Genomic DNA, 26,577 nt, shown 5'->3' with positions numbered 1-26,577 from the left:
AGCTCAGTCATGATGGGGTTAAGTTCTTAAAGAGTGTCTTTGTTAGAATTGAAAACATCTTTCTCTTGCCAATGTAACCTAGTACGTTATTTGCAATATCTAAATGATAGTCCAGCCCATTTGATATTCAGTAACCGGTATAAAAAGGATCTGCAGTGCTTTTACGCTGGTGATTGTGGACTGGCACTCACCACCATGTATTTCTCCGTGGATATCACGCTCTTCCTTGCAGTAATAATCACTGGGATTCTCTGTTTCATGAGCCTAGGTCTGCTTCAGAGAAGAGGAAAACTTCCACCGGGTCCGATCCCCTTGCCTCTACTGGGGAACATTCTACAACTAAGTGGAGGAAGCATAGTGACTAAACTGGTAAACGTAAGTGAACAATTTGGTCTTTGATGGGCTGGTTTTGTAATTAACCATTAGTCTTGTAGGCTTACAAAATAACATTTCAGTCATGACACAGAAATTTCTTCAGATTTAAACCAGTGTTTAGAAACCTTTTAGATAGGAATTAGCAAATACACCAGATGTGAGCTGTCATGTTTACTGGATACAAATGAAACCTTTTTTCTTAGTCAATAGATGAGCAGTAAATGTAATTAATAAGTGGCATTTATACTTTGCAGAAGGCACAAAAACATTAAAGTCCGTCTTTGGGCTTAGTTTACCTAAAAGAATGGGCTTCCTCACCACACTGCACATTAATGCTCAGGAAAACACGCATTGACATGCATGTGTCACAACAGTACAACCGTGTGAACCTAGCCTTTAAGAGACCATGTCATCAACTTTAAAATTTCCAGGCAGAAGCACAGAAAAAGTCAAGTATTTTTAGTTTTCACAAGTGTTTCTGGCTTTCCATAAACATTTTTGTTTTAACTTGCAATTTGCAACGTGCTAGTAAATTTGATCAGTCAGTTTCCATAGCACAGCCCCCTCCCTCCTGCGCTGCCATTAGCCTTTTCCTCTTCTGGGAATGTCTAATAACTGACTGTGCTGGCCAAGTTCCTTCACCTTTCCCCCTTCCCTCCCTAATTAAAGGAGAACTATGAGGATGATTTTCACTCATCCTCATAGTTCGAGCTGACATATTACAATGAAACTGTGACACGTCGGCTCAATAGATCGGGAAGTGAGCGAACACATACCGTCGCTCGCTCACTTCTCAATCATCTCCCTGCAGAGAGCCGTGACTGTCACTCACAGCTCCCTGCAGGGATTCCCCCCTCCCCGATCCTCCTGCGCTGACTGGCGTAACGGACAGGGAGGGGGCGGGTACAGCTGGCTCTGCCTCTAGATAGGCAGAGCCAGCTGTCAATCACGCAGCTGGGTGGATCTCGACAGTAATGTCGGGATCCGTCCTGGCTGCGGCGGTCTCAGTATACCGCGAGCTATACATGTAGCTTGCTTGTTTGTTTTAAGTGCATTATGTTCCACATTATATGTGCAATTATTGTATTTTTGTTATTTGCCTGTAAAGGCCTCCCTTGTGTAAGCATCCAAAAGCCAAGACTGCTGTTGGGAGCCGCCATCTTGTATGCACTGTCTTGGATGCCACTCTCAAGGTTGTCACTCAAGTCACATGTTTTCGTGTTTTCCTTTGCTCCTCCCTAGCTGGTACAGAAGAGGTTAAGTAGGTAGGTAAGGGGGAAAGGTAAAGGAACTGGACAAGCACAGTCAGTTATTAGGCATTCCAAGAAGAGGAAAAGGCTAATGGCAGAGCAGGAGGGAGGGGGTCTGTGCTATGGAAACCATTATCAGTGTCATTGTCAGTGAGGGTACTATGATCTTTTGAGAAAAGCCTTTTATACATCTACATTGCATAGAACGCATTCACCTAATATGAGAAAAAAACCCTATATCTGAAGCTAAGCCCACTTTATAATAATAAAATATTTAGGGTTATAGTCAGATAAAAATTATGTGTTTATGGAAGCCAACCTTAGAAAGACAGTTGATTGGGTAGGAAATGTTGGGTCAATTTTCTATTGCCCACTTAGCTTCGCTGCCCAAGCATACATTCAAAAGTACAGGTGTTAGCCTCAATCCATCATTCTATGATATGAATATGTTCTATTTCCACATAGATGAGGAAGAAATATGGGGACGTGTTTACCGTCTATCTGGGGTCTCGGCCAGTTGTGGTGGTTAATGGGTACAAGGCGGTCAAAGAAGTCTATTTGGACAGAGCTGATGATTTCTTAGCCAGAGGAGATACAGAAACATTTAACACTTCTTACCATAACCATGGTGAGTAATTGTACACACACAAAAAAAATATACAATTTTCTTGCCTTCTGTGTCCTCACTGAGAGATAAACCCTCACTGTTTGTCCTGGGGATGACTGCCACTGGTACAGGACAGCACCACACATGTAAACCATTAATGCGTTCTGGTGTACAAAATGCAGCAGTTGCATTATGATCCGTGTTATGATGCATGGTCTTCCCATGAATGAACTGCCTAACTGCAATGCACATTAATGAGAGAAATAGTGTAGTACTGCACTGCAATGCAGCGGAATAGTGTGAATCCAGTCTTATGGTTAACAGTATTTTTAGTACATTTATCCTTTAACCTTTTCCCTGCCAACGACATAAGTAACATTAATTCAACCGTGTGTGGCAGCTCATGCCAAAGCATTGCGACACTTTGCTGTGCATTGTAATACACTGCATTGTAATACACTGCAACACACACAGTGCACAAACATCACTGCAGATAAGACGTTACCCCAACACATAGGTGTGAGGCCAACCTCCAGATTTTTAGCATAAGTTGCCTATTTACAGTTTTGTGATCCTACATTTTTTATCGTTTCACAAAAAGGCAGAATTTAACATTTACAATTATTTGTTTGTGACAGGGAAAAGGGTTGGGGGTTGGCTTAGTTTTATCCTGGGCTTTAACAAGGGGTTAAATAGGAACACTTTTACTAAAACTGTGTTTTTATACTTGTGAGGTCACTTTTATTGACACATGCAGATAAAAGGCCGCTCTTCTGATCTCAACATAAAATAACTGATATAAATATGATGTAACAATGATACAGGAACAAGATATTTTTAGGTAAAGCTGCTGAGGCCCCTGAGATACAGAGAGGGACCCGGCTGGCACATTGATAACCAGGTTTAGCCCATTAAACCCTTCGAGATACTTAGATAAAGTTATTTGTGTTTAGCTCATAACTAATGACAATTATGAATCTGTATGCTTGGAAATATCTAAAAATGTCTAATAAAAAAAGATTTTAAGAGAATGCATCCATAACTCAAATTCTGGACTCACTGAAAATGTGCTATAATATCCCTTCAGTGGCCATCTTGGGGAAAAATGCCAGATTTAAAGGTAAACCCCTGACAAAATAAAAAACATGCGGGCCTTTCAAATTACATAACTTAACCTTGAGATGATGAAGCAGACATCTGTATGCATTGGTTGTTGAGTATGAATTCAACAAGCAATCCACACAGATTAATTTTGAAGTTGTACTCCAGACAGATCTAAAGGGAACATGTTGTTGCAACTAGACATGTGCGATTCGGTTCGTTCCGAAATTCGCTTCGGACGAATTTTTGGAAATTCGGAGATTCGGATGCATCCGAATTCCGAATTACAGCTAAGACGAATGCAAACGAATCCGAAATTCCCGATTTCCCGAAATTCGTTATTGGACGATTTCGTTGCAGCAAAATGACATTAGGAAAAAAAAAAATGACAACATTTTCCCTCTACAACAAATCTATGGTTAAAGAAGAACTATGGGGTCAGTGTTTTTCCCCATAGTTCTCCTTAGGGTAACGGGAGGACACAAACTAGCGTCCTCCCGTTACCCTAAGCTCAGTAGCTCGCGGTATACTGAGACGCCGCAGCCGGAGCGGATCCCGACTTAGACGACGGGATCCGCCCAGCTGCGTGAGTGACAGCTGGCTCTGCCTATCTAGAGGCAGAGCCAGCTGTACCCTCCCCCGTCCGTTCCGCCAGTCAGCGCTGGCAGATCGGAGCGGGGAGAGGGGAATCCAGCCCCTCCCCCTGTCACGGCAGAGAGCCGTGACAGGATCGAGAGGTGAGCGAACCCGATCTACTGAGCCGACCTGTGACAGTCTCATTGTCACAGGTCGGCTAGAACTATGAGGTGAGTGGAAATCACTCATCTCATAGTTCTCCTTTAAAGGTTCAGAGTCAATAGTGTAGTGGTTAGCGTACAGGCTTGCCATTGTCAAGGTCGCAGGTTAGATAAATAGATAAAGGTTTTTGGTTTTTTTTGAATTGGCATTCTCCTAACATTCCTACCAGACCTAAAGGGTCTGGTATGAATTGGGGGGGAACCTCAGGCTTTTTTTTTTTTCCCTCTTCTCCAGACTGTAAAAAAAAAAAAAACAATGTCATTTTTTTTTTTACCCTAATGTCATTTTGCAGCAACGAAATTCGTCCATAATCCGAATCCGAAAAACGAAATTAAACTAAACACAATTTTTTTTGGTTTCAAAACGAAACTAAACTAAACAAATTTTTTGCTTGTGCACATCTCCAGTTGCAACTCTGTAATTATATCCCCATTTACATTTGCCACGTGCGGGAACAAGCAAGTTATCATGGGATTTTGAGCACGTTCACGAAATGCATGGAAAGCGCATTTCACACTTGTGGTGCCATTATTGTTAACAGTGTCCTATCTGCAGCAAGGAAAAATGCATGTTTTAACGCATGCAAAAACAAACGTGTGACAAACATGCAAGTATATGCGCACCTAAAAAAATGTGCAAAGCTTGCTGTTCAAACAAAAAAAAAATTCCAGCACACTTAGCAGTCAGCCTGCAAATAAAAAAAAACAATTTACACTGTCTAACAATTTGCTTTAAAAACAGGTTTTAGTTCCACAACTTTTGCAAAATATGTGAAAGCCGCACTGCCTCGTCAAGGCTCCTCTCTGTAGAGTGGCCCTAACTCTAACCCATGAGGACCCATTGGAGCATACATCGAGAAGCCATTTTAGAGTAAACTCCCCATTATCCGGCATTCAAGCAACCAGAAAAAAAAATCAAGGCCATAATATGCCCTCAATGTTTTTGCCGGGTGCTTGATAGATATGTGCACACTAAAAAAACTTGATTCAAATAAATTTATTTGGTTGCTAATGAAATTCCCTGTTTACATTTTGCTGCGGCCGACAGCTAGATTCTGCAGCTGGCAGGTGAATATAAACAATGGGCGTGGGTAATAGCCAGCCTACTATTGGCTATGGCAATTTGAAGTAGCCAATAGCAGAATCTAGCCAGCAGATGAACGGGCCCTACAATGGCACCTGGAAGTGTGAGGGATATATCAGGAAGCAAGTGAACATTTTGGCCCTGAAGTTGAAGTGTTGGAAGCAAAAAAAATGGGCAAGCGTAACGATTTGGGCAACTTTGACAAGGGCCAAATTGTGATGGCTAGACAACTGGGTCAGAGCAACTGCAGCTCTTGTGGGATGTTCCTAGTCAGTTCCCGTTCCCAGTCTGGTCTCCCGGTCAGGACCTACTAAAGTGGTCCAAAAGAAGGAAAACCCGTGAACCAGCGAAAGGGTCATGGGCAGCCAAGGCTCACTGATGCACGTAGGGAGCGAAGGCTGGACCGTGTAATCTAATCCAAAGGAAGTGCTACTGTAGCTTAGATTGGTGAGAAAGTTAATGCTGGTTCCAATAGAAAGGTATCTGAACACATTGCAATTTGCTACATATGGTTCTGCGTAGCAGCAGAGTGGTCATGGTGACTGCCCATGCTGATCGTCCGCCAAAAGATCCTACAATGGGTATGTGTGTATCAGAACTGGACCACGGAGCAATGGAAAAAGGTGGACTGGTCTGATGAAACACATTTTCTTTTACATCATGTGGATGGCCAGGTGTGTGTGTGCTGGGTACCTGGGGAAGAGATGGCACCAAGATATACTATAGGAAGAAGGTAAGCTGGCGGAGGCAGTGTGTTGCTTTGGCCAAAGCTCTGCTGGAAAACCTTCGGTCTTGCAATTCATGTGGATTTTACTTTGACACATAAAGCCTACCGAAACATTGCTGCTGACCAAGTACACCCCTTCATGGAAGCTGTATTTTCTCATGGCAGTGGCCCCTTTCAGCAGGATAATGCACCTTGCCACACTGCAAAAAACTTTTAAGAATGGTTTGAGAAACACAGTTAGTTTGAGGTGTCGACTTGGCCTCCAAATTCTTCAGATCTCAGTCCAATCGAGCATCTGTGGGATGTGCTGGAAAACAAGTCCAATCCATGGAGTCCCCACCTCGCAACTTACAGGACTTAAAGTGACATTAAAGTCAAAGATTTTTTTCCCCTCCCCCAATGTTAATTAAAGCACTTACCTTAAATGATGTTTCTTAATTCGACCTTCTTCTTCATTCCTGTTGTTTTCATCTGTCCCTCCAGCACTACTACGGGCAGGGCCGGATTCCCCACAAGGCCACCGAGGCCCGGCCTCGGGGCGGCAAGACGCAGAGGGGCGGCAGCGGTGTCCTTGTGGGGAAGTTGCCCTCTCTACATTCAGTCCTGCTTTGTACAAGCAGGACTGAATGCAGAGTGAGGCAGCCGATTTTTCGTTTACATGTCATCTCGGCGATGTCGTGGAGATGACATGTAAACAGTGTGCATCCTACTCCTCTCTCCCCTGCACTTACCTCTCTCCTTTGGTTCCGTCCTCCGGGCTCTGCCGCCGAGTCCATCTCTTCACTGCAGTGAGCGGCAGGGTTAAAACCCTGCCGCTCCGTGTAGACTGTAGACAGTGAGAGGGGAGAGCCGTGCTCTTCCTCTCTCACCTGTCACAGGAGTTCAAGCACAGGTGCAAAAAAAATATCTTGCACCAGGGCCCTTTGTTCCTTAGGTCCGCCACTGCCTGCACTGGACAGCTTCCTTCTGAGTTTGGATGAGCTTGGGTTTGGTCCGAAAGCGAGCTCATCCCTACTAATAAATAACACACACGCACTATTGAAAAGAATGAAAAGCATTTAACTAACCAAGCAACATCTCACCTGCGCCTCACTCCCCCACGTTGGACTCTTTAGAAAGACTGCAATGTCTTAATGTTTGCTCCACCTTTTCTACCATCTGTATACATTGTATCATTGCCTGTTGTTCGATTTTAAAATGGGAGCCCCATGACTAGTGTATGGGGAACTGTGTAATAACAAATAAGCTGCAAAAAGTAATAACTCATCTTTAGCTGTAATGATTGGCCTTCTCCTAACAGTTCTTTGTTGATTTGTCTTTTGATTTTCAAGCCCTTCTTTGTCATTCTCAGGCAAGGCAGTGAAATGATCAGCTATGCAAACAAATGTGCCTTCTACTGCTTGTGTACACAGGTTCCTGGAGTATTTATTCAATGCAAACCAATACATATTTAAAAGTTATTTATCATTTAGACCCATTTATTGAATGCCTGTGAATACCAATGTGTGCTTTCTAAATACTGACTGTATGCCTTTACCGAGCTTTGTCTACAAGATTTGTGAACATTTCCCACAGTGCTTAATGTGTGTATAAACCAACACGTTTTTTTAAAGTTTTGGATAGAGTTGGGGATGGTTAAGTTTTTGTTTTTTTTTTACCTCCAGAGATACATCAGAAAGTGAAAGTTATTTTTTACAAAATGAAGCAATATCCCTTCTTAGAAGGTTGTCACTAGAACAGGTGTCCCTATTGCAAGATTTGCCCTCTCTTCCTGTTCCTGAGACAACTCTAAATTTTTGGATTTTCGATCTTTTCTGTCTTGCTGGTAACGGTCACCAGTCAGGGCAAACCTGATCTCCTCAGAACACGGAAAGAAGCTTCCTCTTTTGCCACCCATGCAGCTGCATCTGGGGAATCCCCCACTTGCAGCTGCGTGTAAGCAAACGGGCAGATTTCTGTGACATCATTAACTTTATATGGCCACATAGCTATATATGGTTAATTACATTGACCTAATATGTAGCCATATAAGGTCGATGATGTCAGCACAAGCATCCTGCTCCTTTGTTTATGTGCAGCTGTGGGGCTGGGAATTCTTCAACCTGCAGCTGATGGTGGGCACATATCATTTTAGGGTTCGGACGAGTTTGGGTTCAGTCCGAACATGAGCTCATACCTAGTCACAAGGACAAATAGAGAGGGTGAATCTCCACTCTAGAGATACAAACAGCAATAGAAACCATTGTCTATCACCTTAAGAAACCACAGTGTCTCTGAAATTTTTGTTCTTTCTTTTGTTTCTGTACAGTGTTGTTATTGCAACTTAGACTTTAGTAAATTACAAGGTCTGGAATTTCCAGTAATCTATTAACGTTAAACGTGAAGGTGCTGGACTTATGTCAAGCAATAGAAACCTAACAAATGTTCTAACACTTCATCACTCTATATCTATTTAAAAAAATCAGAAAGATGTAATACAGGCTGTGTGTAGACCTTTCTACAAAACTTTGCCTGAAAGGATCTAAAGCCCTTTTCATTAAAGAGTGCAAACTCTTTAATGAAAAAAGAGAGGGGAATCCCTGGTGGTTAGCAGGTCACCCCATTGGAAGGTTTCCCATCTGTTTCTGTTCTGATGACAACCCATAATTTGGGATTTTCTTTCACTGTCAGTGATGATGGTCACCAGGACAAATAATGTGGTTGAACGGGGACACAGACAACATAAATAACTGATGGTATTCTAATCATTCTAAACTCTATCCAAAACTAAAGAAAGAACATTTTGGCTCCAGTTGCACTTTAATAAAAAAGTGTGCTGGATCGTTATAACCAAAACTTTTATTTACTTTTCGGTTGGAGTTGGGAAGGGTTAGAGCCATTGTTGAGATTTTATTGTTGTTCTGATTCCACTGAGCAGATTGACCTCCTCTATGTGCCCTGTTGGTTAATGCATTTAAAATAGAAGGGAAATGCAACATTTTACAGTTTTACCCAGAACAGGAATGGAGGGGAAATCTTGCATTGGGGACAATTGTTCCGAGGGCAACTGTTTATGAATAAAATTACCCACACTTTGTGGAGTTTCACTTCCTGTTCTGTCTACATGAAAGGAAATTAAGGTAAATTTACCAAATGGGGCACAGACAACAAAAAATGATCTGGCAAGGGGTTAACCCCTCCCTACTCTATCCAAAAACTGAAAAAGTATTAGGTATTAATACACTCTGAAATAAAACATGCAGAAAGAGAAAATATTTTAGAAAATGTGGGAATTCAGCATGGCCATTGGTGCAACCAATATAGGTCTTTTCACCGGTGATTACTTTAATTATTATACAGCAAGTAGACTAGAGCTGGCCATTCTCTGGTAGATTTTCATGTGGCATGTCATACGGATAAACTTGTCAGAACCTTCAATAATACCATCAGAGATTTGATGAATGTTGTTCAAAATTGTGTTCGATTATGGACTGAATGGAGTTTCCCGATCGAAAACTGCAAATACAGTTAGAATTGTGTTTGTTCTACAAAAATGTTCAATCCTGCTTTGTTTTGATTTTTTTCATAACTACAGTCACAATCAATTGTCAAATTGACCCCATTAACTAGAAAATCAAAAGAACATTCCGAGAACCATATTTTTAAACAAAATTCTAACCATGTATAACCAGCTTTGAACCAGGCTCTGAGGAGGACCCTTGTTCATTCTGGGTCTGCTGTATAGAGTAAAAAAATCCACTGACACCACATACACAAGAGGTGACAAACAACTAGTATTCCGGTAGGTATTTGTCACAGTATACAAAAAGAAAAAATGCAGGGCCAATGTTCATGGGGCGCAAAGGACCCCTTCATCTAGCTGCAAATAAGATAAATGATAATTCATCTATCATATTGACACCTTGATAAAGGGAGTCTTTGTGTCCCTTAAATATCTGTTCTGCTTAGTTTTCTTTTGTATGCTGTAAGGCAAACCTTGCTTCAAATACCTACCTGAGCACTAGCTGTTCATTACATGTTCATCCCATAGTTCACTGCAGTAGAACTATTTTGCTGTATTATAAAGGACATGAGAAGGGATCTTCTCTATTTGTATTTTTTCATATATTATTATTATTATAATACAGGGTTTATATAGCACCAACAGTTTGCTCAGCGCTTTACAATATAAGGAAGACATTACAATCACAATACAATTCAAGACAAGATGGTAAGGAGAGCCCTGCCCGTGAGGGCTTACAATCTAAAGGGAGGGGCAAGTGGTACATGAGGAGGTAGCTGTGTGTGAATGAATTGTATGAGAACTTGATGATTCAGTGGTTAGGTTGAGATGGGATAGGTTTCCTTGAAGAGATGAGTCTTTAGGGTTTGCCTAAAGGCAGTCAGAGTGGGAGATAGACGGACAGGTTGGGGTAAAGAGTTCCAGAGGATGGTAGAGACTCTAAAGAAGTCCTGGAGGAGAACATGGAAAGAGTTGACAAGGGAGCTGGAAAGCAGGAGGTCTTTTGAAGAGCAGAGGGGACGGTTAGGGTGATACTTTGAAACAAGGTTTGAGATATAGTCAGGAGCAGAGTTGTGGATGGCTTTGTAAGTTGTTGTTAATATTTTGAATTTTATTTTTAATATATTTTGATATGCACTATACATTGGCAACCATAAATCACTATTTAAATTTGTATATTTAACCTGTTAGGAACCCATTTAGAATTTTTTTAAACTCTTGTTGCAATGTTTAGATCCAGCCAATCACTGGCCAATGGTATAGTAAATAGCTTAGTACATTTCTGCAGGTACCACATTTTTGTCTAAAACTCCAGTATAGACCTGTAAGTATCTTTTACTTATACTTGATGTGTCAACATGTATATAACATGTGCTTATTTTGTGGATCAGGATTCGTCTTTACTACTGACATAAACATGTGGAAGGAGCTTCGTCGATTTTCTCTGTCAACAATGCGAGATTTTGGCATGGGGAAGAAGGGTATAGAAGATGTTATTATAGAGGAGTCTCAGTGTCTAGTGAAAGAATTAAAAAAGACCAAAGGTAAGACGAAAACTACTTCATGTGTATCTATAGCCAATATTTTAAATAGAGCTGTGATCAATTAGAACCCCTGTCAGGTTTGTATAGCTGTCTGTCTCCATTGCCATGAACAACCAACATTTTGAGTTGTTGCCAAAACAGGAAGAGAAGGGAAATCTTCCAGTAGGGACACCTGTTCCAGTGACAAGTAAGGATGTCTTTCACTTTAATGGGATTTCCTTTATTTTCTATTGTATTCATGGTACAGGAAGTGCCATGGTTTTGACAGTGGGTTGGTAAAGCCTGATGTGTTTCACAGTCGTAGTGGATACTGCTTTCTCAGTAGTCATGTGGTAACTGCTGTCCATATTGCTACTGAGGAAACAGCATTCACTACAACTGTAAAATGCATCAAACTATACCCAGCCATTGTCGAAACCAGGATGAAGATATGAAAAGCTACGAGTAGATTTGATCTGAGATGGCAATGCACAATGTTAGCTGGCCAGTGGGTTGTGGAATTGTAGTATATGGAGGTGATAAACACTGTTTTTATAAGAAGAAATCTTACAGAGTTTTAATTATTTTTTTAATTAAAAAAATGCAGTTTTATATAAATTTTTTTCACGAGTGGTGCCTCTAAAGTCCGATCCCTTTTTCTCTTTTGGAAAATCTGCTTAATGGACAAGTGTCTTTTTCAACCTGCCTACGTAGCTATTTAAACTTTGCATACCTTGTTTGCTTGGGTTTCAAGGATTTTATAGTTTCTTGCAGGGTACGTGTGAGTACATGATTCAACCTCTAGGTGCTTGTGTTTTATGTCTGCAGCCTGCTTAGTAGTTTTAGACCCAGTGTCAGTGGGATTTAGGCTTGTGTTGATGGCTTCCGTTTGAGATGCCTCTGAGATCATTCAGAATTCATTGACAGGTACATCTGACCTACAGTTGACTTCTTTCTGACTTCTATTTGACCTGTATTAATTGGGTTTTGCATTCCCGTAGATGTAAGGGAATACAGAACCCACTTGAAGCTAGCAAAAGCCCATCAATACATGCCCTATAGGTGACCATCGGTTTACTTTAAATGCAATATTTTCCCTTTAAATCCTTTCCCAGACAATATGATTTATATATAGCCATGTAGTTTGCTTTTCTGAGTCATGTTTCATTATTCCCCCATATTCTAGGAACATTTTTTGATCCTCAACAGATCTTCAACAAGGTTTCTGGTAATGTAATCTTTTCCATTATGTTTGGGCATCGCCATGATTATGAGGATGTCGAGCTTCTTGATGTTGTAAACACTATGTGTGAAACATTCCACATCATCAGTTCAGGCTGGGGGCAGGTAAGAGCAAATGACGAGTAAATTGAGATTCTACTTATAATCAGTAATAATTGGTAATACTTTCTCTTTCTCTCTTTATAACTAGACTGCCCTTCTCACTCTGTTCCTCTCTACATACTAAATAGATTTATATTTGTAAAGATTCTGGCACATGACACACACGTTTGGACTCCTCCCACAGACACTTTATTGCTGACCTTTATTGGAATAACAGAATTAAAAGCGTTCCTGTCAGGAGTACAATTCAAACAATGTAGTAGCCTGGTTCTTGCCTGTAGACCAGGGGTGGGGAACCTTTGGCCCTCCAGCTGTTGTGAAACTACAAATCCCATGAGGCATTGTAAGATTCTCAGAGCCACAGGCATGACTCCGAGAGACAGATGCATCATGGGATTTGTAGTTTCACCCACCCCTGCCCTAGATGGTTTGCCTGCTGTCTGGAACACCTGGCACCACCATCTCCAAATCAACACCACTACACTGAATGGACAGCACAGCGGTAAATCATCCCACTAGAATGTAGTTGAATTTGATATCAGTTCCAGTCTTGTAAACCAGCATGACCTTCAACACCTATTATGATAGTTCATCTCCAGATTATAAGATGGAGTCTCCAACCTTTTGCCTCTTCTTGCTCAGTGTCCCATACCATCCATGCCCTGACCATGCAGGCTCCGCTGTCCTCAACTCAACATTCAGGAGCTACTTGATCTGCTCCACTTTCTCTGCTTTATTCAGACAAAATGGCCTTGAGAGGCCTGTGCATGCAGTCAAATTCAATAGTATGCCATGATAAGTTGAAACAGGGCAGATCTCCTCTATTGTTAAATCAGTACTAGCTATCTCCTGGCTAATGTCAACGAAGTACCCCTCTGCAGGCATTTAACAGGTACGAGGAAGTCACACTTCCATAGTTCCCATCACAACCAGTCCTGGGCAAGGAACCAAAGGTTGCTGTACCTGCAACTACACAAACTGTTAAATACATGACATAAACTGTATATAAATTTGCACTGTGCACATTTCTATACATTTTGTTTTGTTTTGGATGGAGTAGGAAGGAGTTACAATTTCTTATAGGTTTTCTATCCCTGTGTCTTTGTCCTGTCTGGGAAGATTCACCTTCTCTGTTTAACTTAGTGATCAGTGTCAGAAATTTGTAGGTAATCTAAAAAGTTGTGGTTGTTATTGGAACAGGAAGTGAGGGGAATCTTTCAGTGCAAATGTACCCTCTGTGTCCAGGAAAGGAACTGAAAGAAAGTCTGCCCAATAGGACATAGACCGAGAAAAAAACTTATATGGGTTTTAATCTAAACGACAACAACAACAAAAGTTTAGGCTTTAGATATTCCTAAATGTTTTGCTGTGTTCATGGTTTCACATTTGTAGTATATGTTTAGCTGTTGAAAATTTGCATAACAAATTTCTCCCCAAAATGGGGACTCTCTGGGAGCTCTCTAAATATACTGTGTGTTCTCTAAAGCTAAAAGTATATAAAAAAACAATTTTAGAGAAGGGGTTAGAGCTTCCATTAGCTGTGGAGTTATTTAGTCCTGGTGACCACTGTAACAGAAAAGCAAAAAATATGAGTTGTAAGTGGGACAGGCATAAAGGAGAAGTTATCCAATTATGACAACTGTCCAATAGAGAATTTTCTAAAGTTAAGAGAGAGTTGCTCCTACTCCGATATTGAAGGATAATCTCCAGAATGGAACATAGTCAGCAAAAACAAACATGACTGGAGTTGTAACCATTCCTCACTATCCAAAACTAAAAAAAAAAAACAAAAGAAAGTTTTTTTTCTTCATTTTTCTAAAGATATTACTGTACACTCTCTTTACAAAATAAAATAACTGCAGAAAACAGTTAGAAGTCTTTAGAGCTTCCCCTGCTGGGTAAACATGGCAAATATAAACAATATTCATATGCAATATTTCATGTATAATATAACATATAAAATCTCCAGTCATTAACTTATTTAACAAAATATGTACAAAAACATTTAAACATGCAGGTTACTCATTATATGTGACTTACCATGGAATATCCAATGTAATTTCTATAGGTGTTTGAAATGTTCCCCGGAATTATGAAGTTTATGCCAGGGAAGCACCAAACAATTTTATCCAACATGCAGAAGCTGCTCCAGTATGTGAAGAAAAGAGTGGACAAGAACAAAGAGACTTTGGATCCAGATAACCCCAGAGATTATGTGGATGCATTCCTCATTAAAATTGAGAAGGTAAGCTCCTTAAAGGGCAGGGACTGATGTGAATGAATAGCGTGTAATGCGCTGCTTAAATTGGCAATGCTATATAAAAGCTCAGTGTAGTGATGACTCCTACAGGAGCCACTAATCATTTTCGGGTTCTTCTACAAGTACCTTTTCTGTGGTTACCTGCCGTATTTCCACATCCAACCGCACCCACAAATTCAGGAAATAAATGGGCTTGAGTTTCTAGGTTTTTTTTTTACAACTTACTGAAAATGTAATGTTTTTTGTTTTTTTTTGCTGTCTGTTAAGAATTCATTTCACCTCCTCCGCCAGAGACACAGCAGGAAGTGAGGATATATTTCAAAAGAAAGGGTCAATTCTGCCTTAGACAATTGTCACCTATGCAGGTGCCTTGAATGAAAGATTCCCTTCATCTCCTGTCCTTTTGGCAACTATACCATTTTGGATTTTCTATTCGCCTACCAAATGGTAAAAAGATTCAAGGGAGCCATAGAGAGGTCACTGTGAGGGGGTCAAGGGATGCCCTTTGCAGGGACACTATCACTTTGTCCTGCGTGTGCAAAGTGACAGTGTCTATTTACGTTTGCTTCACCCATACCTGATATTTCTAGTAGATAATAGTGAGCTTTTTGATCTGATCAAGTGGATCTCCAAAGTTATGAATACACAAAATAAATCAATATGTTTCCTTGAATCTTCTCCAGGAAAAGAATAACCCCAAGACTGAATATACCTTCTTAAACCTGGTGAACAGTACTCTGCAGATCTTCTTTGCTGGCATGGAGACCACAAGCTCAACAATGACCTACGTTCTTCTTATTTTGATGAAAAACCCAGATATCCTCGGTGTGCATGATATTTTAGTAATTTTTCTCTTCACACTTTAGTAAAGTTAGCTTGTATAAACTTTTAAGCAGTATGTGAAAAGGGGAAAAGAGTCAGACACAAAGAAAAAGATCTTTTAAAAGAGTTATATATGATAAAACAATAATATGAAAAAAAAACACCTAAAGTATACCTAAACCCAAAAATATAAATATAATATATTGCAGCATACCATTCCATAGATGTGTTGGATGCATTCGATTCCTGGTGTAGCGCTCACCCCCGAAGGAGCCACCAGAATAACCTGGGTAACCCATAGCCGGTTTAGAGATTTTGGTAACCAGCTGCCCCATTAGCATTAATCGCCCTCTTCTAGTGCCCACAGAGCTAATATGCAGGCCAGAAGTATGATGATGAAGAAGAACTTTATCAACATATTCACGCTGAGAGAGAGAGGGTATAGGGATCCTAGACATCCAGAGTGGAACAGGCACCGACTCACCAGTCCCTTTTTAGTATTTTACTGTAGATCCATTTGCAGCACAGTTGAATAGGTATTGGCACAGAATCTTCAGTAGAAGAGACACCAGGCTTGCTCCTGAGGTCCTCTCTATTCTAGACACCTCCAGTAGCCAGCAGTTTCCCTGATTCTCCTCTTACAACAATAGCAGAAACCTCCTCCAGACTTGAGGCCTAGCAAAACACTTCCCGCAGTGCCAGAACACCTGGAATTAACCAACTATAATTCAGCAAGACTGACTACATCTCTAGCAATCACTACATTTCTAGTAGCCACTCCACTAAAGGTGGTAGGGGCTACACTGGTAGTGGGTCTGGGGTGCTCTTCTGATTTGGACTATAAACACTTCCTCCTCTCTTCATTTCATTAAAGAGGGAGATTGGGCATTTGTAGTTTACAAAAGATATCTTGGAAGGATGATAACACTGTTTGACATATACGTTCAATGCACAAGAAGTGACAAGAACACTGCACGCCTAGCAAGATCAAATAGGTATTTTCTGAACTTACAGTAAATGTACTTAGCCTGAAATACAAAAACTAATGCAGTCACCACATCTAAGGACTGGTAAACTAAAATATATTACATTTTTGATCTTGGATTAAGATATATGTAAACTGTGGTATATTCTGGACAGATGAGGAGCGACTGTTGCCTATCCAGTGCTTTGCATTGAAAACCTTCAGCCATGAACTGCACACTACATTTATCCTGGAATGAGGTTAAATACATTTAGGGTGTTCCTCCTATAATACCTTAAAGGACATGTGTTAAACAATTCATAACCATACACAATGGCTAAAAACAACACTCATGCACTGAGCAGAGAAATATTTGACTGCCCTCAATCTTGATGGTATTTACCAAGGAGCTTTTTGTGACTTAGTCAATGGTGTCCATGTGTTCCTTCCTTCTGCTCAGTGTAAACAGAGAAAGGAAAGTCCTATGACTAAGAAATATTAATTGGAGCTTCCAATGGTCAGAAGCTGTGTAATTGGGGGTAGAAATAGGAATTAAATAGCCTATCTCACCTGATAACAGTTTTTGCAGACTGACAAGGACACAAAAAGGTACTCAATTTAGCTAAACAGTATGTGTGAGTATTCCAGAAAATGTAGCACAAGTTTTATTTTCAATTTTCTTCATTAGGCAAGGTCTGCGAGGAGATTGATCGCATCATTGGTCGAGATCGAAGCCCCAAAATGCAAGACAGAAATCACATGCCATTCACTGATGCTGTAATCCATGAAATGCAGCGAATCATTGACCTAATTCCAATGGGTGCAGCTCGGAAAACCACAAGGGATATTGAGTTTAGAGGATACTATCTACCCAAAGTAAATGTCCTTCACTAAAATATTGTGCCAAATGTACTTTATCAGTCCAATAATTGAAATTGTATAGTCATCTACAGACTCACTATATGGCTGTGATTGTTTTCTCTGGTAAAACCTGATCAGGCAATATGGGCCACAAAAAGAGCAACAAAAACAAGTTATGGTTGCAGGACTATCCATAGATCATCTAGCATTCTGTGAAAAACATTTAGAGGGTTATTCATTAAGCTGCCGAAGACAATCGAGTGAATAACCGAGCCGAACGCCATTCGGCTATTCACTTCGGCCCCGTACGGCTGATTTTAGCCATACTTTAGCTAAAATCAGCTGTACATCAGCTGGCTTCGGTCAGCGGAACATGCTCTGGAGAAGCCGTTCTAGTCAGCCGATCCAACATCTAGATCAACTGAGCCAAACCTCCAGCAGTTCACTCTCTGCCGTTCGCCCCTATTCTCAGTGAGCGGCATTCGGCTCGACTATTCTTCTCGCTACCTCCGAGGCAGCGAGCAGAATAAAAAAAATTTAAAGAAAAGAAAACCAATTATACAAAATAATTTTAAAAAATGTAAAGAAAAGAAAAAAAAAAAAAGAGTTTGGGGTCCCCCTTCCAAACCATACGAGACCCTTTAGGTCTGGTAGGAAAGTTAGGAGGGACCCCAAGTTAAAAAAAAAGTGCATAGGGTACCCCCCTAAAGTCCTACCAGGTCCTTTAGGTCTGGTAGGAAATTTAAGGAGGAACCCCACCCCCAAAAATGGGAGAAAAAACAAAGGGGGTCCCCCCTAAAATTCCCAACCAGACCCTCAATCCTGGCATAGGCCTGGCAGGGCAGGAAAGGGGGGTGGCGAGCAAGTGCCCCCACCCCTCCCTACGATACCAGGCCACATGCCCTCAGCACTGGGAGGGTGCTTTTCCAGGGAAAAGCACCTTGTCCCCATGCCGATTCTCCATTTTCTTTGTTTATGTTCTCTAATTTGTTAAAGTGAACCTACAGTAAACTTAAAACATGAATATTTTCTATCTCTCACTTTACCAGATTCTGAGTAAGATCTGGTTATGTCACTACTGTGTTGATCACTGTTCTCCTTACTGCGCAAGAAGCTATACGTCATGACCAGCAGTCCAAGAACCTCCATGCTTCTGTTTCCTTAACCTTTCCTGCTACTTCTTGATCACTACCCCACCAGTTATTACCTTACCAGTCATCGGGGGGCAGCTTTGACTGAGGAAGCAAAGCTCTGCTTCTCTACCAAGATGGCTTTCTCCATACAGAGACACAGATCAGTTTCAGGAAGACCACAAGCTGTGACTAGTTTCTTGCACACTGCTTGACTTCATTGACACAGCCTGCATAGTACAGGTCCACTCAATACCCTGTGCACTAGTGAATATGAGTAGATTGAGCCGCAATCTGTGTCAAAATTCTCTGCATTTTGCTTTTTTCTATTTGCTAATGCATGCTTATATACATGCATTAGTGGCAAGTAGGCTTTTACAAAGAAGAAAGGATAAGGGTATGAGGAGATGGAATTGGTGGGAGAGCCCATGCCCCAGAAGAACATCAGATGGCCTTATTTGAAGTATAAACATTGTGTGTGTTGTAAAAAGTTTTAATAAATGGCTAGCAGTGTTAAAAATCTACTGGAGGATATCCCACACAAGATGATATAGTTTGTGGCTGGAGAGGTCACACATAGCAAAGGACAATAAAACAGCTACACGGCAGTACGGAGTAAAGATAGCGCACAGGCGAAGGGGAGGAATCATTTACCCAAAAGTAAGTACAGTGGAATTACCCTTTAACACAACACTCGTAAATGCTCACCACAATACATTGAAGCACATGCGCTCATGCAGCCCAAATGGTGCAAATGGGCTCTAAATTTAGCTGTAGGCTGTTTGAGTTCCCTTTTTTAATCAAGAATGGCAACATAATAATTTGTTAATTGTTAATGTTCTTTTCAACAAAGAAAACTTGTGCATGTATCACCACCACTCCTACTAGCTAAAGAATATGTTACAGTGTGAACTATGAGTGAAAATGGACACATCCAAATTTTAATGAACTATTGGCACTCCCTCATTTTAATGAAATACAAACATTCTAATATAAGCAGGTTATATACTATATTCTTTTATACAGTACCTCAGCTTTTGTATTTACTTTTACAGCACACTAACATCTATCCAATGATTACCACGGTGCTAAAAGACCCCACCTGTTTTCAGTACCCTAATGCATTCAACCCCAAAAATTTTCTTGATGAAAATGGGGAATTTAAAAAGAATGATGGATTTATGCCTCTTGCTGCAGGTAAGCAAATATTCATATATGCATTTTCCACTCCTGTTGCATCAAACAATTTGGAATTGTGGAACTTGCCTGCAAACTGTGTACACATTTGCACTTATTATGATATCAGTTACATTTGTGTCTGCTGCACATAGACATAATGACTCACATGCTACACAGTCAGATGATTGATATGCAGTATAAAAGACAGTAAAAACTTACTCTATTAAAAAATACATGTCAATAGTCAAAGCAATATGGATAATGATGAAACAAAAATACATATTTTTTAACATGCAAGTATTAAAATGTTTAAAAATAGAAAAATAAGCATAAAAAAGTTTGTTTATTTGACAAAAAATGTCAACCTCCAGCTTTGCACCTAAGCATTCCATCACATGCTAACCCTTTACACACACACGCACACACACACACACACAAACACACTCACAGTACCACATTTTTTATGCACTGCACATAACATCTGCTGTTGTAATTCTCACGTTACAAAAAAAATGTCTTTATCACTCGCTGCCATACTCAGACAGGAATTGTAATGTATACAATACAGTACAGTGACGTGCGGTGCCTTTTGTGTTAGGTGAGGCATTCCCCCAGCCCCGCCCCCAGCAAAGCCCCACCCCGAGCCCACCAAAGCCCTGCCTCCCAACTCGGTCACCAAGCTATGCGTGGAGGAGGAAGGGAGGAGACAGGGATGTCCTCAGTGTTTAGTTTTTTTCGTTTTTTTGATTGGACAGCTTGGACCAGTGGCGGTTTGCCATTGGTCCAAGCCATCCAAAGAGCTCAAGCCTCTAACAGCATGTAGAGGCTGTTGCAGCTCTTGCCTCACTATGTTAGGTTACACAAGCAGTGGGGAAGCCCGCTGCTGTGTAACCTAACTTAGCTGTCAAAAGCCAGATGCAGCGCCGCCTGTAATTAACAGGCAGCACTCCGTCCATGACAGGTTACACAGTGGGGAGGATTTCCCTGCTGTGTAACCTGATAGAAGCCGATCTGAACGGAGAAAAAGCTCTTAGCTTCAGACATAAAGCTGACAGCTTCTTCCTCCATAATACTAGGTGAGGCTCTGCCTCACCTGCCTCCCCTGACCGCACGTCCCCGATACAATAGCTTTTTCAAAGAGGCAGAAATTCTTTCATTTCAATTATTTTTAAATATTTTTGAATGAAAAGAAGAAAAAAACAGTGCAAAAAAATATTTACAGAAAATAGATGATAAAACAGACAATAAGGCCTCATACACACTATGCGATTTAGGATTACCAAATCTCCCATTTAGAAGCAACCGTTGTCACCCATTCAAGTTATGACTGGGTGACAACAACCACATCTGTAAATGGCATGAGGGTTGGAATAGATCGCTGTCCCTGAATGCACCAAAGATATTTCTCTTACGGTGTTGAATAGGTCCCACGTGCCTTCTGGACCTTATAATATATGTGTGTGATGGCTAACTGATTGGCATCCTGCCATTAAGCAGTGTAAACCTTTTTATAAAGGGGACTCCATCACAGTAATAATTATGGAATACAAATAGAGTTTGATCAAGTAGTTAAAAAACAAACTCAGATTTTGGGTTTACTAAAACCATTCTCCAGGCTGTTTTATGAATATTTACAACAGTGCCATTAGGAGTCTTTGGCAGACTTTGCCTAATGGAGGTTTTATGATGGCCTGAATTCCAACCAATGTTCTTTGTGCCATCTGTGTCATAATCAATGTTGTCCCCTATTCTGGGTGCCCACCACAGACATGAGATCTAAATCTGACTGTTTTTGTCACTGACTTGCAAATTTATGAGAAATTAGGATGGTACTGTGTTTAATTTGAGTTCCCCATTGTCTTCACACAGTTTGGCTTTGTCAGTCCAAGTCAGTTCCCAAACTGGAAGAAAGAGTGCTCTCTCCTCTATAACCCAATCAGACTTTCCCTTTCAGACAGCAAGGCTTCCCATCACATTAAAGGTCCAATAGAAAGGCTTATGCTCTTTTTTTCATCCAATGTTCAGTTTGGATTTCTCAGGTTTACTTTACCTGTTTTTACTGAGTAAACACACCTACTCATAGGAGGACAGCAGCACCAACATTCTGACACACAATGATGGCAGCTGAGCTTGGCTGAGCATCAGTTCTTTATATCACAAAGGAAAGGAGAGGGTGTAATTGGTGCTGAGAGTGCACGTTATTATCATTATGCCTAAACTTAAAACTAAAGTTCTGAACAAACAGGCTGATTTCCTTTTATGTATTGCAAGCTTTAATTTTCACTTTTAACTGGGATACCATTGAAATAATATCAGCTATCTTTACTCTACCACAGGGAAGAGGAACTGTATGGGAGAAGCTTTGTTCCGAACGGAATATTTCCTTCTAGTAGTTACTGTCTTGCAGAACTTTGTCTTAAAGCCTGAACTTCCTATAAAGGATCTGGATATCACTCCTGATGTGTCTGGATTTGGGAATCTACCAAGGTCGTACAAGTTGGCTTTAATTCCTCGCTAGTGATTAACTTTCTCTACCACATTCTGAACATGAAGTAGTCCTTTCATCTACGACATAAACATCTAAAGCAGATGAACTTACTGAATTTGACTTTGTCTTCAGTGCTCTTTTCATGTCTGAACAGTTCGAACGGAGCTTCTGAAAATGAATTTGTCTTCTGTACATGTAATGGTGGAGTTTGGAATTATAATGAGCTGTGCGTCATCCTTAAGCTACAAAGTATAAACATTTATTATATTAACAGATGTAATATAATATAAACTCCTCCAGTGTTCTCTGATCGTATCACTGATGCAAAATTAGTTAGAGCTACAAACAATGTTCACAAATATATGTATACTGTATTCAAATCTCAAATTCTTTATTGAAATTTAGATTGATATTGGAGGTAAACTTGCAGTGAAAATCAGTAGATTGCATTGACTGGGTTAATCTGATATCTCTAAAGGACTATTATTCTCTTCCAGTGCCTTGTTTTTATAAATGTCTGTATGGCTTATGTTATATTATATGGGTATATATTATATAGTTGAAAGGAAGTTCCTTAACCCCCATAAGCCATTAAAGCCCATTGCACTCTATTCACCTTCATTTTGCTTTCTTCTTTGACTCCAGTGTATTTTGCCAAAATGCTGAAACTTCCCCCAATTTTTGTTGAATTTTTAGGAAAATGAAAACTTTTAATTTACCTCATCCCCATTAAAGTCTGCTCTTTAAGGAGCTGGCATTCTAATACCCCTTCCCCATGTATACACCAGGGCTGCAGAGATCAGTTCTGTGTTTGTGAAAAACCATTTGTAGTAAACAATGAGCATTGTCTTCTTACCCAGAATTGGATTATCCACAAGGCAACCTAGGCAGGTGCCTAGGGCTCAGTGGATGTCCAGGAGAGCACAGCTGGTCAAAGCTGTGCACTTGTCCGTCACTGATCTATCTGTTGTCTGATGATGTGGGCTATGCTGGTAAAGGCAAAGTAAATAGGGTGGTTTCTCTTTACCTACTGCATTCCTTATTTTTGACCATTGAAAGGGGGGGGGGGGGCAAGCTGTTACCTTGCCTAGGTCCCTTTTCTGCCTTATGTGCCTCCATTTTTACCTTCTAGTTTCTTCTCTTTTCTTGTTTTGTCCTCTGCCCCCCTTTTTAAAAGAAAACCATGGCCCAACCTTTTTTGCCATAGTTCTCTTTAGGGTCACAGGCACTGCAGCCAGGATGCTACCTGATTCACAGCTGGCTCTGCCTCTCTAGAGGCCGCCCCCCCCCCCATCTCTAGAGGCCTCTCTAGAGGGGGAAATCCCTGTGGGGAGCGATGTCTGACAGTCAACAGTCTCTGCAGGTAGATGATTGGGAACTGAGCGATCAGCCTAATATGATTGGTCAGTTCTCGAACAATAGAGTCTATGTGTTACAGCTTCAGTGTCACAGGTCGGCTCTAATTATGATGATGAGTGTATTTCACTCTTCCCATAATTCTCCTTTAATCTTCCTACTCGTCATACTTTTCCCTTGATCCTCCCTTTTTGCTCCTTTTGTCTTCTTTTTGCCTCCCATTCTCCCTCACGTCTCTAATGTGTAATAATTGTCTGTATGGCAACCTACCTTCCTTGTGAAGGAGAGTCTTCCTGCATGAGTTTATCCTAATCCAAATATCCTTTCTACTTCATAAAAAACTAGTGGCTAATACCCTCTATTGATTTTTCTCAGAGCCAGATTTTACAAGCACCACTATAAGTTGGGCTGACCATTCTCGACCACTGGAGACCTCGGGCTCATAACGTGTGCCCAAAACGGTATCATCTAAGTACGATGCACACCCAAGGCTTTCTCCCTGTGCACAACAATAGACACCCATCAGTTCAGTATGCTGTATATAAAATGTTTCTGTTCACTGAGGACCATCAGTAAAAATGTGCCAATAGCTTAATCCTGCCCTACAGTTGGAGAGTTATATCCACAGCATTTGCCGGAATTTGCTGCACCCTTGCAATACTTAAAAAAAAAAAAACAATGACATTTGATCTGATATGATCTGTCTCATAGGTTACTACTCCTGATTTATAATTGTTTTAATTTGTTTTTATTGCAAGATTTAGATTTGCAATTGTTAAGTGATTGTATAGCACCGTTTGTTAAAACATAAAATACATTTAAGATGTAGAGTATATTTATTGACTGGGAAAAGTGAGCACTTCAGCATCCTCACAGATGCCAGGGAGATCCAGCCTCTTGGCTATTTGCGGCTCAGCTTTTCTCGCTCAGCCACACCAAATGGCTTCACTGCCAAACTTTCTACTGGACTGGTTCTCTCAGCCACTAGACTAGACTTCAAGTATACTCATGGCAGACTCATGGCAGTATCCCACTGTCTGATTCAGTTGTTTCAAACACCCATCTTAAAGGAGAACTATAGGGTAAGTGTTTTTCCCCATAGTTCTCCTAAGGGTCACGGGAGGACATAAACTAGCGTCCTCCCGTGACCCAAAGCTCAGTATATCGCAAGCTACAGCTCACGGTATACTGAGACCGCCGCAGCCGGGACGGATCCCGACATTACTGTCGAGATCCACCCAGCTGCATGAGTGACAGCTGGCTCTGCCTCTAGATAGCTGTACCCACCCCCTCCCCCGTCCGATCTGCCAGTCAGCGCTGGAGGATCGGAGATGGGAGGGGGAATCCCTGCAGGGAGCCGTGAGTGACAGTCATGGCTCTCTGCAGGGACATGATCGAGAAGTGAGCGAGCGACGGTATGTGTTCGCTCACTTCCCGATCTATTGAGCCGACGTGTGACAGTTTCATTGTCACACGTCGGCTCCAACTATAAGGTTGAGTGAAAATCACTCACCTCATAGTTCTCTTTTTAAGACTCAATATATACAATGTCCACTAGAGGGAGTAAAAACCCACATTATAATAATAACCTACATAATAGAAGTAACTGAATTACAATTAAACATTTGGTTTGCAAACTGTCTACAAAAATCATATAGAGGTATATAAATATAAGTATACAGCTTCATAATTCTATAGAACCATAGGTGATAACACAAAAGGGTGGTGTGTCTGATTGGACAACTGTCTGTGCAGCCTATGTAGGAACACAGGGATATTTGCAACAAGAAAAAAATAAACTTATTGGACCGTGAACAATGGCAAGAGTAAATCATTTAAGATAAAAAGTTAACTTAACTAGAAACCTATATTATTTTATTTTCCTGGGACACATTCTACTGAACATAGATGTCAGCATAACTATTAATAGTGTTTGGGATGCATGATAAAATAAAGTATAAAATAAAATCATCACCTTCATATAACTCCAAATATATAGTAACATAGTAGGTGAGGTTGAATAAAGACAAGGATCCACCCAGTTCAACCTATGTATGTGTGTATTTGTGTATGTGATTGTGTATTATGTTACTCTCACACGTCCCATATCCCTGTAAATTAAGTGAAATAAGAAACTCATCAAGAAATGTCTTGAATTTATCAACGCTGTCAGAACAGACCACCGCCTGTGGAAGGGAATTCCACAATTTTACTACGCTCATAGTAAAAAAAAAAACCCTTCCAATTCTGAGACTGAGGTAACCTCCTTTCCTCCAACCTCCTGTTGTGTCCCTGTGTTCTCAATACAGTTTCCAGATTGAATAGTTTATTCCGAATATTGGGGTCCCCATTGATGATTTTGAAGACTGCAATAAGGTCCCCATATTTTCCTCTTTTCTAAGGTGAATAAGTTTAATTGTTAAATAAATAGTTTTTTGTACAACAAAAACTGCCCCGCATACTCCGGATGAGGCCAAACCAGTGATTTATAAATTGGAAGTATTACTTTTGTATCCCTTGCTGTGATACCTTATTCAATGCATGTCAGTATCCGGTTTTCTCTGCTGGCTGCTGCTTGGCATTGCTTACTATTGCCAAATCTGTGGTCTATGAGGACCCCCAGGTCTTTTTCCATGTCCGACTTCCCTCATATAGCACCCCCCAAGTAGTAGTTTGTGCACACGATCTTTGCTCTCATGTGCATAACTTTACATTTTTCGACATTAAATCACATTTGCCGTACTGAGGTACGGAGTTTCAGTTAGAAAGGATGGGGGGAAGAAAGGCTGGACTTCAAACTGCCTTAAATCCCCTCATACGGTGTCCAGCCATCCTCGCTCTAGAGCTGCCCATATTCCTGCACCTACCTAGAGCAAGGACGGCTGGATGCCGTATGAGGTGACTTAATGCAGTTTGAAGTCCTGCTGTCTATAATATTATTTTTGTGTTCATCAAACCTAGTCCGTAGGGTTCTGGTGGTACGTCCTACATATAATTTGCCACACGGACATAGGATCCCATACACTACACATAGGAAGATGCACAATTGATAAACTGTTTGATCGAAAAAACTTTCCCCTTTGGCCTCTCAACTACTTTTTTCCTGTGCCAGAGGAAGGCACAGGCACCACAGTTTGTCCAAATAATCCCTGGTCTAAGTGCACGCCCCTCTTAGACCTGATCTTACTCGGAGCTATTGATCTACGT

General features: G+C 40.8%; 1 protein-coding gene across 1 annotated transcript; it reads left to right on the top strand.

Moving 5' to 3' along the window:
• The first annotated feature begins 180 nt into the window (after window positions 1–180).
• LOC108795844 (cytochrome P450 2B4-like) lies at window positions 181–22,044 on the top strand. Its single transcript, XM_018567162.1, has 9 exons — window positions 181–375; window positions 2,091–2,253; window positions 10,835–10,987; window positions 12,153–12,313; window positions 14,379–14,555; window positions 15,254–15,395; window positions 17,045–17,232; window positions 19,403–19,544; window positions 21,863–22,044. The coding sequence occupies exons 1-9, from the start codon at window positions 196–198 to the stop codon at window positions 22,042–22,044; spliced, it is 1,488 nt and encodes a 495-aa protein (XP_018422664.1). The 5' UTR covers window positions 181–195.
• Window positions 22,045–26,577: the final 4,533 nt, after the last annotated feature.

Source organism: Nanorana parkeri, unplaced genomic scaffold (genome assembly GCF_000935625.1).
Source record: "Nanorana parkeri isolate BGI_ZX_2015 unplaced genomic scaffold, ASM93562v1 scaffold1015, whole genome shotgun sequence".
NCBI lineage: Eukaryota > Metazoa > Chordata > Amphibia > Anura > Dicroglossidae > Nanorana > Nanorana parkeri.
Note: the sequence above shows the minus strand (reverse complement) of the source record. Positions and strands in the feature narration are given on the sequence as shown.